Source organism: Bacillus rossius, chromosome 12, assembly GCF_032445375.1.
Source record: "Bacillus rossius redtenbacheri isolate Brsri chromosome 12, Brsri_v3, whole genome shotgun sequence".
Classification (NCBI taxonomy): Eukaryota; Metazoa; Arthropoda; class Insecta; order Phasmatodea; family Bacillidae; genus Bacillus; species Bacillus rossius.
In genome coordinates this window covers 31,690,376-31,703,898 of record NC_086339.1, presented here as the reverse complement: position 1 = coordinate 31,703,898, position 13,523 = coordinate 31,690,376, and the positions used below count along the sequence as shown (strand labels likewise).

The window sequence follows — 13,523 nt, the reverse complement described above, 5'->3', positions numbered from 1 at the left end:
TTTTTTTTGCATCATCACTTGTGAATAATAAAATTTTAGTAGTTACAACTAACAATTGAAACATCGTAATGAAGGTGTTTTTTTTACAATGTATTGTAACATCATTTATTAGCATATAGGTAAAAACTGGAATTAGCTTGATTTTATTATTTTTAACACGAAAGGTCATACAACTGACTTACGTAAAGTTTCTGAAACAATTTTGTCACTATTTATTTATCTTTATTACTTCAAAGTTAAATGAAGAAAGCAATTGACCAAAAACATTCGTTGAATATTTTTTTCTACTATAATTTTTGTGCTCGTCTGCTGGATTTTCCAACGTGTCTAAAATATGCAAATATTATTGATCTAAGAGGTGGTTTATTTACCTTCCAATTAAATTTTTTTGGGTGTGCAAACAACTTGCAGTCCATTATTTATAGTATTTATCCCGAAAATCATCATGTTAATTCGTATTTACGTGGCATAACATCATACTTAATATTTTAAACATATTCTATATTATTCATGCTTTTGTGTGAGTACGTCAGTTTTCTATTTGATATATGTACTAGCTTTTAGTGGCATCTTTACCAAGCTCTTATGGCATATAACATCACTGGAAGATTAATATAACTAATTACTAGGTATATAGTAAAATTATATCATATCAATGATAATGTCAGTGCATGGCATCAGTAGTGGGGCAATGTACCTACAGTACCAGGTTGGAGCGTTTCTATATGGTCAAAACCTAGTGTTGGATCATAGGTGTGCCTATGGAAGATGAGCCATGTGTCCAAAAAAAATTTAGCTACTAAATTTTTGGATATATAAGTGTCTCTATTTAAACACGTGCCAACTAATTGGACACAAGATGACAATAATTTTTATCCAGAAAACACAGGACACAGAAGTTACTCCTCAGACTTCGTACTTTCCGGATTTGAACATTTCCTTTTTATTGGCTTTTTTTACAGCAGTGAACCTATGGTGAACAAGACACTTAGTTCTGTACTTCATTGTAGAGCACCTGCAACGGTGTGGACCAAGTATTGAAGAATTCAGGGGCGGAGTTCTTGACTCGCCCTTAATTTGAGCTTACTTTTAAATACCAATGACGTTTGCATATATTAAGTTATTAAAACTGTCCGACTATTAACTTCAACTGCATATAGCAGCCTTGGCAAGCATTTAAGGTCCCGCTTAGTCAGGAATATGTTGGTGCTAGTGAATCTCGGGTGTCACCTCCAAAACCAAGGCTCTGAACCGGCGCGCAGTTTTCTTGTCGCGCAAAGAGCAGCTATGAGATTTAAGTGGCATGCATAACATTGAATGGTGTAACGCAAATCACGATAAGGACTTTCAAGATCGGTATAAGGTGGTTCATGCCTTAAAAAAATATATTATAAAAACACGCTTTTTAGCAATTTTTGCTAATTCAAAAATCCTGTTTGAAAAAAAAAATTGGTTGTCTGTCAAGTCGGTTTACGGACGATAGTTTAGAGTGACAACGTCATAAAAAAACATTGATGAAATGATTGCATACTTTATGAATAAAATTGAATCATTTTTATTGAATTATCACTATTTTGTATGGATACAAAGATGGAGTGAAATGAAATCTATAATTTAATTGATAAATTTACTTTTATTTGCACTCATTAATTCAAATATGTTTATTACTTTAACGAACAGATTATTTTAACTATAACTTTTATACATGTTTGCTATTTAACTTCTTCCAATCTGTGTTATTCTGTTAAGGATAGGACGATGATAGGAAAAGTAGGAAACGAACGGGAGTGTTTCAAGTTTAATGTTCCTCGAAAAAGTCAAATCGATTACTGTTCCAATCGAGTGGAAGAGAAATAGATGCGGCGCAAGCGTACAATGAGCGTAACGGGACAATGTGCGTAACAGGACAATGAGTCATCCTTTTTCGTGCGTGCAGCCGGCGTTCATCGATTTATTAGACGTTGTCACGTAAAAAAATACGGAAACAGAACTACTCTTTAGACCTCATCGTATTCTTGAATGTTTTTTTCTTAAAGAGGCACAAGTCGCGTGGCTTCCCTAAAGCTTTTATCCCAGGAGGTGGAGCCCTTAAAACCATACGTCATTCGTGTGTTTTCTACTTCTTGATTTCTGTGATGAACCTGCATCCGAAATGTGTCGGTCCAATTCTGACTCATTCTGTAAATGCGTGTCTGAATTGTGCTGAGGAGTACCATGTGTCCAGAGGGCTCCGCCTACCTGGGCACACACACGGTGCGCAGAGCTTCAGGAAAAACAACGTGATTTCAAAACTACTCAAGATATCCAATTTGGGGCATGTTTACGAAAAGCATTTAAGAATTCGCTGAGGACAGAAAAGTACTTTTGATTTCCGATTAATTTTTTTAATTAGAATAGTGGAAATGGCCAAAAAGGTTAGTTTTCTGAGTATTTTTTTAGGCGCAACCGTTAAAGATTCTTGAAAGCACTTAATGGACTTTCATTACACCTTTATCTTCATTTCTCCGCCGTATGATGTTACGGTCACCGCACAAATTTCACAGTTTTTCTGTGACGATGAGAAGACTGCGCGCCAGTTCAGAGCCTTGCGCTTAGAGGCGACACCGCGCTAGAAGCACCAGCGAGCGTCGCTCTTATCATCCCACTTCACTAACACAGATACACCGACTAGAGAGGCGTTGGTGTTGACATGACACACGAAAAAACCCCGGCACCTCTGCAACACGAATATCCACCGAGGACATCCTATTGCCAATCGTGCAGGCGTTCGAAACGTTCCGAAGGTTCTTAAATAGGATTGTATTTTTACGTGGTACCTGCCAATAAATGTCTTTCATCTTAGAAACAAAATTTATAAAATGAGTTCTAAGGTTATAGTATTTATAAAACCTAATTTTGTCACTAAATTGCTACGAAAGGTTTTCGTTCTGTAAAAGTACCTTGAATCATGGAGTTAGATAGACTTATATTGATAAGTTAATATTTAAGTAATAGTCTGTAATGTTTAGTTCATAGTTAATCTTATTAAACATTATAAAGTTGATATAATTTTTGTACATGATTTTGTGTTCGGTTAAAATTGTCTTCTAAAAGAATTTACAAGTAGTTTCAATATTGATTAGAAGTGAATCAATTGGTTAATTATTTATTTGCTGGTTTATATTAAGGCATAATTAATATTCATTTACAAAAAGAGCTTTATAATATACTTTTTAAAGCTCCAATAAAATAATAGGTATGTTTATTAACAGTGTTTCGTAAAAAAAAATTGTAATATGTTTCCTAATATTATAAAATTTGTCTAATTTAAGTGGTCTCCGTTTCTTTTGAAAAATTTCGCTGTGGAGAGTTTAAAATACACAATTTCGAAAATAAATTTAATTTTCAATCCTTAAATAATAAGTATGTCAAATAACTGACAGAAATTAGCTAATGAGCGCGTTTGTTTGCATTTTGCACTACATCAGAAATGCAGTATATATTTTAACACCAGTCATTAAATTCCAAACACTAACTGCACTGAAATTCTGTCCACACGAAGCTGTGTGTTACGCTTATAACCTCAACGGTGTGCCATTTGCATCTGGCATGAAAGAAAGTTTTGGCCATTATATTGGTTAATAGGTCTTTCAGTTTAATTGTGGAGTTTAATGCGGACAGTTCTAGATGACATCCTGCAAGGCACGTTGAATTCTGTACCTCTGTTCCTATGGACTGGCATTGGACGCTGCTTGTAGCTCATTCTGCTGCTGAAATCTCATATTGTCTGATCCGCTGATTCTTTTCGTCTGATACCCTAACTATGTGTGTCGTATCCGCTAATAATATTTGTCTTGTCCTCCCCAAATCATTTTGACCAGTGTATTAGCTCTTTGTCGATTGTACAACTGGTTAGGACCCCAGTATAACTTTGGAGATCCCATCCCCTTTGGGAATCTGCATAAACGTTGGAAATAAAACCACTTAAGACAAACGAACAAAATCGCGTGACAGCGTGTTACAAAGAAACCAAACATAGCGACTTCTTTACAGACTTTGGGAAGCATTTATGGCGTTAGTCATCACCGGGGCCTGAAGGGAAGTTTCCGTCGCGAAATTCACACTTTAACGGAAATAAGAGCACTCAAAAATGTATTTTAACCAAATTTCACCCCGTGCAATGTGGGTTATTCGTATCAAAAATAGCTTCACACAAAATCTTTAGATTATATTGATAAGTTTTACAGTAACTACGAACGTATTTTACACTGCTACATTGTACCTAGTAAAGCAATTGTGATTTTTTTGACCCCTATTTTAACAACTCCTTGGAATAATGTCTGGTGTAATTAAAAAATTTTCAAATAAACTATTTTGATACTGTTCTTATGAGGTATAATAACTCTAAACGGATACTTTATATATATATAAGTTTGTTTTCCAGTATTTTACCCTATTGTACTTCAATTGGTATACTTTGGCCCATTAACGACCTCGAACGAGATGTTCTATTTTTATATTGCTTGTATTAATGTAAAAGTAAGTTTGTGCAAAATCACGGCAGTTGCTGTGTCAATATAAAGCTTTGAATATATATACTGTATAGAAGTCGCGAGTGGATAGGATTTACTCTACGTTATTCAGAAGCGTATGATGAGCAGCTTGGGAACTTCACCGCTGTAGTGCGCTGCCGTAACGCCCTGTATCGTCTTAGTTGTTATTTACAAGTTAGAGCGCAGCACTGTCGCCCGCTGTAATTCCCCGCACCCCTCATCCATCATTCACTGCAGCTCAACGTCGTTCCACAGGAGGGGGAAGGGGTGTTTGAAGAGTTTGACACTTGTCCGCTAGGGACCACCACAAGTCGATGCCCCAGAGATGGTGGCGATTGCAGCGGTGAATTAACCAACTACCTCAAAACCGTATTAGAATTTTTAACCTGGGCTGGCGACTTCTATACAGTATATATATTCAAAGATATAAAGTGATAGGTAAAGGTGTGTAAGTACACACAAACGGCTGAGTTCTGAGGCCCACGGAACACACAGCGCATCACCAGGTGTAAAACTTCCAGTGTCGCACTGCGACCAAGGCTTGAAACACGTCAGTGACATTCCCAGCTGGGTGGTCTAAATCGTGTTCACTACCTCGGGTAGCGAGTAGTGATCACAAAGTGCGCCAACCCTGCCGGGGAAAGGGTTTGTCATGTCGCAAATAATGAATACAATCTACATTCTCAAGGACGCTACCAAAAAAATCCGTTTCGTCGGTGTCGCTAGGATTTTAAACCACTGAAATCCGAGTAGATATATGGGGTCCTCATCTTTACCTTTCATGTGCAAAACATGATTTCCTAATGCAGCATGTCTATGTCTTCATCCTCGCTCACCGTGATCCATGCAGTTTTCAGATTTATAGGCACCTCAGCCGTTTGCAACTTGTACACCCGACTCACTGCCGTGCCTTAAATGACCAAGGGCGTAGCCAGGGTGGGGGGGGGGTTAGGGGTTCAACCCCCCCCCCTTCCCCTTAGCACCAAATCTTTAATTAAATTTCTTATTCATCACTTCAACAAATTTCATATTAAAAATTAATAAAAAATTTTACCATTACAATATTTAAATTTAAGTACCGAAAACTGCAAAAATAGCACTATTTTACACCTTAAAATCCAAATTTTCCCGGGGGAATACCCCCCCCCCAACCCCCCGCTTTAATACGGGAGGGAGGGCGCATGCTTCTTAACACCCCCCATACACAAATCCTGGCTACGCCACTGTAAAAGACCAAATGCAATAGGGCTCCTGCGAGGCAGAGTGGTGCACCTTGTAGTGTTGACGGGGGCGGCCGGCTTGCAGGAGTACGGCGGCGGCGGCGGCGGCGGGGGCGGGGGCCGCCGCCACTCCAGCCCCGGGGGCAGTCGGCGCGCCAGCGGCGCCGGTCTGGACGCCTCAGCCTACGCCGCCGACGCCAACATGGTGAGTCGCTCCGCTCAGCTCGTTGGTCCGGCACGTCCGCGAACCAAAGGCCACGCCGGAACGGCCATGTTGCCGGTCCGGCGGATGAATGCCGGTGTGGTTTCAACGGGAACACCAAATAAAATAAAGAAATTGTAATACATTACAGTGTTATTTGAAGCAGGTTGTAACGAATTATGGAAACAATATGAAAAAAAAAAAAATAGAGTTGAGCATTGATGATCCTCTTACGAAAATCTTTACAAATGTAACCTGCTATAAAACAAAAAATATTAAAGAAATGATTTTTTTTATATTATATATATGTATCCCTGTTGTAAAAAAAGAATTTATGACCATTCTAAAATTAGTTTAACCACGTATTTTTAGAAACCATAAGTACTGGAAAATCTTTAAAACGGAATTCAATAATTGAATGCAGGCTTTTGAACATACGCCATGTGCAGTTTGTCATGGAAATATTCCTCAAATCAAAATAAACTAGTTATGAAGATTAAAAATTAACAGAAAACAAGACTGAATCAGCTGATGTCGGATAAACGGAACCAACGACAAAACTAAACAAGTATTATGGACACACACAACGACAAAGCACGGGCAAATAATGGTAAACCTCTAAATATCAGACAGCACAAGAATTCCGTTGAAGGAGCTTAGTCAAGAAAAATAACAACACAGACGAACGCAGTGGGCTAACGACGAGACACATTAAATGTAGGCGGACAACATACCTGGACAACGCATCAAACATATAAACACAGCGATGAAGATGAACAAGTATTATGGACAACACAGCGATGATAGCACTGACGAACACAGAAGGTTTCCGATGACAACAGTTGTGAATGTTTCGGGAACTGACGTCTGTTCCCGTCATCAGGTAGAAACAGACTGATGTTCCCGTAATCTGACTCGTCGTTGTTAGTCCACTGTGTTCTTCTGTGTTGTTATATTATTTTTCCTGACTAAGCTCCTTCAACGGAATTCTTGTGCTGTCTGATATTTAGAGGTTGAACATGTTTTTGTCCATGCTGTTGTCCATAATACTTGTTTAGTTTCAACGTTGGTTCCGTTTGTCCGACGACAGCTGATTCAGTCTTGTTTTCTCTGAATTTTTTTTCCTTCAAATTTTTTATTTATTATGATTTTCAGAATTTTTCCATGACTAACAGTGAAAAACTGCAATGGCGTATGTCCAAAAAAAAATCCATTAAATTAAAATTCCCGATTGCATGAATCACTTAAAAAACGTACGGAATTCTATGGTTCGACACGTCATGTAAACCGGCACCTGTGCATCCGCTCACGTTTAGGGGTTTTTTTTCCGGATGGATTCCAGCTGTTGTCCTTGGCCACCAGGTTGCATTGTTGCACTACCGACGTTTTTTTTTTTTTTTTTTTAGTTCGCTCGGAGTTTATCGTTACCGTCGGTTTTTAATTTCAGTGCAGGGTTTCCTGTTTTCTAGCAGGTTACAGTTTACGTTTCACGGGTACATTTCCCGAAATGAATTCTGAAGAAGATCAACGCTCGTCTGTATTTATCTTCCTTTCCATGAATCAGCCTATTGAAAATTGTTATAAATACCATAATACTGTGTGTTTGTTTTCTTTGTTGTTATCGTTAAAACTATGTTGGCATCCAATAACGTGGCAAGATTGCTAATAAGGCATGACCGTGATTCCGAACGTTTCGATGAAAGACCTTTCACTGTAGTACCAATGTTACCATTTTTCGACTGAAGCGCGAACTGCATAAATTCTACACGTCCACATTTGTTTTGTTTTTTTATTTAAGAAGAGATAAAACGATATCCTTTTGTATATAAATATATTTATTATTTTAGTATGCCTTATGTTTGTCTTAGTATAATTGCTCAATTTTTACTTGTAACACGTGTGTATATATATATTACTACGACGGACGTGTTACATCTGTGGTCTAAGCGATTCAAGGGTTACTCGCAAATCATTACATGATGTTTTGTTTGCGAACAAAAACATCCATACAAAGTTCTTCAAAAACACTGTTGACAGAACAACAGGGACAGAAAGATAATTACAACATGGGTACTACTTTCGAAAACTAATTTCAGACACGTTACGTGACACAGGCTATATCCGTTTAGTTCGCAGTCTACTGTAATCTTACATAATCGTGTGACGTTAAAATCCTATGAATAAATAAAAAGTTCGCAGTAAAGATTTTTCCCTGGGCTTCTTTCTTGACTAAGCACAGGTTGCCCTCTGCCGAGGTGTATTTCCACTTCTTACAATCAATATTAACTTTATTATAAAGTGTATTCTAGTCAAAGGTTTATCTAGATATATATTTATTTGAAGAGTTTGAGGGCCTATTTATATATACAATGTGTATATATGTTCGTGATTTGTATTATATATATATACTTTTTAATGTGTGTGTGTGTGGTTTATTGGTTAGCCAAATTATTAACTTTTTGAAAATACAGCATAATTTAATCTTTTAAAATATAAAATACTTCTACATTTAAATTTTATAAGGAGGGGTAGGTGCAAGTAGTTTCACCCCGTGTATTTTCTTCCCTTTCTTTAGATCCGTCACTGATTCCAACTAATGTGTAAGTTTTTAAAACTACTAAGTGTTCACTTTTAGCCACAAGAAAGCTTTTAATTATTTCTAATTGTTTGCCTTTAGACCATAATATGCCTGATACTGTTATTTTTCTTAGTTGCTCAATTTTAAAACTCCATTGTTATTGGGTTTTAACGCTGGCACAAAAAAACAAAAATGCCCGAATAAATGTTAGTAGTCATTTTATTATTCATTTAATTTAGATGCTTTTGATATTTTCAACATTCAGTAACCACATTTTTAAAGTAATTAATCTTCGTCACTTTTTTATCTGGCTTGATAAATAATGGTTGTTAATTAAGATCGTACCAGTAAGCTCGTTGAAGGATTTTGTATGCCCAACAAGCCTTGATTTTTAATTTTTTTTTTATCTTAAACGTAATTCACAAAAGGATAAGTATCCAAGATAAAGCGGAATTTTCCTTTTTCAATACAGGTTGAGTTTGAATTCGACCAACATACTTCAGATATAAATTCATCAAAAAAACTTGAAAAACATTCCTACGAATTATTGTTCAAAGTGCTTTCCAAGACACATATAAATTTACGCCTTTGTAGTTGGAGCTGAGAAACTGGTACTTCCAAATAATATTAAATTTATTAAAGAAATAACTCAACTCGTTCGTGTAGTGACTAAAGATTCAAAGACTTATAACCACCGTTAAAAATGGCTTTGTCGTAAAATTATTTCAATTAAATATTTTGAGGTAACATTTTCATTTCCTTGAGTGTACTGTGGTTATGGTTATTTTTAATTAAGAGTATTCTTTAAAATACCTTCACAGATGCATACCCAAATTAACAATCAGTGCCCCTGATTTGTAGCAGCTCTAACTTACTGGGTGTTGTGCGTATTGCTCGCACGCCAGGCGTTGCAGTTTTCTGTTTTGCTTTTGACTATCTAATAACCCACAGCTTCGCTATAGCAATCTCAGAGGATTGCTAATATCGTGCAATTGAAAAAAAAATTATGTTATTGAATCCAAACATTTTTACTAAATAGTCACAAATGTAAATTGCATTAGAATTTATTTCATAACGAAAAGGTTTAATAATAATTATTTATAAAGTGGTAATGCGTAGGCCTTTTTAATTTTTAGTATGGATTAAGTATCTGATTTTATAACTTTTGTTTTAGAGTGTTTGAGGATACATTTTACCTTGGTGAAATCACACTTAATTCCTTTTTATTTCATGAGTTATACAATTTTAAAAATTATTAAGCACGCACCTATTTCATTTTAACCAAGGTTATGACATAGTTTACACTAACATTTCCATTTACTCTGGTTAATACTATGCTTAGAATAATTTAATAATTTCTTGTTATTACAAATATCTCCCATTATTTAAGGATATTTGATACAATCGCATCTTAATCTAAAATATAGAGAACATAAATAAAAAATATTTTATCAGGCCTATTTTATGTAACCTTAGTTTTTCTAGTATTACCTAAACAAAATGCCCAATATTATTTACCCTTCACCTTTTATTCCCAAACGGGTGCCGATGTAAAAATTCATATCTAAGTAAATATTGCAATATCCGTTAACCAAACAAAAACAAAACTCACGCCTTTTTTACAACAGATGTGAACTCCAAAATAATTAAAATAAATATATTTATATTGAGTTTATATTTAGCCAGCCAATACTCATTTAATGGATAGTATTACTTTTTATTTTTAAAATAATATTAATCCATGTTATAACTTAAGAGGTGATATTTCGGAGAACGTTGAATAAGATAAGATAGCTTAAGGTATGTCTATTTATGATTTACAATATCTTAAATTAAAATTGATTAGATCAAAAGGTATTATTTTTTTAATGTTAGTACTATATTTACAATATTTAACTTATTAAAAACTACAACTCAACATGGTTTTAAAGAAGAGTTGGTTTATTTTGCATGTTTATAAATCATAACACATAAGACATAACTTAAATCCCGCTTTATTAGCTTCAGAGATACAGCCTTTTCACCCCTTTTGCGATCGAATATAGAAAAATGGTAAAGTTTAACATATGATATTCAATAATAATATTGTACCTTATTCTTGCTCAGTTTTTTACCTTCATCTTAATTTGTAATTTGCTTGGTTTATATATGATTTATTACTATAAAAACTATCGTGCCCCCGTTTCACTGCCTTTGAGGTCGAATATCGAAAAATGGTAAAAGCATACTTTACGTTATTAAATATTTACGTTTTTCAAGCAAAGTTTCTTACATCCAGCTTTATAAGCTATGAAGATATGACATTTTTGTAATAAAATAAATGTTACTCTCTTTTCGCATTCTTAAAAGACGAAATCCGGAAAACCGAAAAACTGCAATTCTTTAAACTATACGCTTTTTTGTCATTCCTAATTTATAACCCTTAGATATAGTAAATTCGTAAATATGAAATTTTTTTCTATAAACCATTTACTCTCATTAGAGGCAGAATCATGCAAATAAGAAATATTAATTTAGTTTATTATTTTTACCATTTAATTTACGTTTTACTTATTTATTTTCTGAGCAATGACTGTTTTTAAATGAAATAAAAATTACACCGTTTTCGCCTCCATTAAAAGACGATTAAATAAATGCAAAAAAAAATGTAACTCTAGATGCAAGTTTTTCTTTAGTTTATTCTTTCTAGTTCTAAATGAAATGAAAAGGTTAGTATTTTGTTTTAAAATTCTCTGCCCCCTTTTTGAATTTCGCAAAACGGTGAAATTTTGGATGGTATTACTTATGTTTTATTATTAATACCCAAAATAATTTATTAATCTTAATTTAATTCAGAAAAACATCTATTAATCTTAAAATCATACTTACGCTTTCTTACCCCTTAGGTTGCATTTCGCAAAATGTAAAACTTGTGTTTGGTATTTTTCGTATGTTTATTATTAGTACATCATATAATTTATTACACTTAATTAAATTTGGAGATATAATTATTAATCTTTAAAACGTACTTACCACGTTTTACCCCTTAGGTTTTGAGTTTCGCAAAATATAAAATTCGTGGTTGGTATTTTTCGTATGTTTATTATAGGTAACAAAAATCATTTATTACGTTTAATTAATTTCGGTGACATAATTATGAGTCTTTTGCAAAATATAAAAATAGTGGTTGGTAGTTTTTGTGTGTGTAGTCCTGGTAATCCACATGTTTTATTGTGCTTAATTAGTTACTGGCATATAATTAATTATCACAAAACCATATTTACCCCTTTTTACCCCATTAGGGGAGGATTTTTTTTATATATTTAGCCTATTTTTTATGTTAGCTAAAGATCTTTCTAATTAAAAAAAACTCATCGAAATCCGTCAAGTAGTTTTCATTTGATGCTGGGACAGCAAAAAAAAATTATGAACTATAATTTTGAGTTCTCAATAATACAGAGATTGGCCTCGAAAAGTTTTATTATTAATATAGATAATAGGTTTTTTTTTTCTAAAACCGTGGAGGTAAGGGTGGTAACTAAAAGCAATCTTTTTAGTTTTGTTCAAATAAACCTTACTCAGGCGCTTAATGTTCCATTTGAAATATTTATTCGTAAATAAACCAGTTAAGCCCTACCTTCAAAGGCGTAAACCAAATTTCCGGAAGTACTTAATACTATAATTAATTAGTATGCATATATTTTAAACTTATTTTGTACTGATCATCCTGCAACCAAGTTAAATGGTTGAATTTATATTCATCTCGTATAAAAGGATTGTTCCAATATGTTATCAACTTAAAAAACTAAAACCCAGGCTTAGTCAAATGTTGTGCATTTGTAAAAATGAATGGTTGTGAGAAGTCCATCCCACGTGTTCATGTTAGCTTTCAACTCTCTTTAAGTTTTGAGTTTCGTGTCTTACTGTTGAAAGCTCACTAGCTAGTCAAACCCTAGTATGCTGCAGTTGTCAAACTCTAAGCCTGAAATGTGCTCTTTTTTAAAAAAAACTTGTATCTTGTTTGCTGTGTTATTCTTTGGTTTTTCCACACAAGGATGATTAGCAGGTAAAGGATAAGTGAAAAATCAAAAACCCATTTGCCGTTCTGAGAGTTTATAATGCACTTATTTTTTAGCAGTTAAACACTTTTCACTAGGTATTTTATGCCTAGTGAACATTTATTTTTGAAGTCTTCCAACATATCCAAAAAATAAAAGATCTTTTCATTCTGCTGCATCTTAAGACCTTCCAATTGAATACCCATGAATCCCTCTGAGGTCTTAGCATTGGCCTTTTCTAATTATTTTCGAAATTTTAAATTATTAGGTAGCCGTCTACGCAAACATATGACGACATCTCGTTGTAACTTGCGTTTAAAGACCACAGGGCTTTCGATACATTTAGTGGTAAAGCCCCGCGACTTAGAGGTTAAGTGCGCGTGTCCGAATAGCAATAACAACTCGAGGTATATGGGCCATTCAGGACACCCGTTTACCTGAAGTTATGATGTTTATGAGGCGGATTGTTAATGAGCTGTTATGAGTTATTAGCACGCGCATAAAATTCCGCGTTGCGTCCCCAAGTAAGGGCACTAGACTGACGTGCGACCATGGAACTGAGTGCTGTGTTTACTGGTTGAGAATATTACGCAGGTTCCAATTTTAATACATGCAACAGGTAGAGACAAGATTATATGGTTTTATTTTTAGGAAAAAATATTTTTATAGAACAGGAGATTTTGGTGTTATTGTTTTTATTTTCATAAGTCCTGTTTATTCATAACTATAGCATATTATATGAACAAATATGGCACTTGAATGTATTTGAACAATATATATTTCACTTTTACACTATAATAATTTTTAATAAGAATATTTAACTTTCGGACCAATAAAAATAAAATTGGCATATATTTAAGCGTTTGGAAAGTATATCGTCATACTGTAAAACTGAGTGACTAATTAACAGTTTGATGATAGTAAAAAAGTAAAATATTTTCCAATTTATTTTAA

The 13,523-nt window shown here is 34.4% G+C and overlaps 1 protein-coding gene across 1 annotated transcript in view; it reads left to right on the top strand.

Annotated features, from left to right (window-relative positions):
* Nucleotides 1–6,852, top strand: part of LOC134537288 (whirlin-like) — a 205,320-nt gene extending 198,468 nt beyond the window's left edge. Inside the window, exons 10-11 of the mRNA XM_063377563.1 lie at nt 5,838–5,957; nt 6,838–6,852. Of these exons, the coding sequence (XP_063233633.1) occupies nt 5,838–5,957; nt 6,838–6,852 (135 nt within the window). The remainder of the gene's footprint in view (nt 1–5,837; nt 5,958–6,837) is intronic.
* Nucleotides 6,853–13,523: the final 6,671 nt, after the last annotated feature.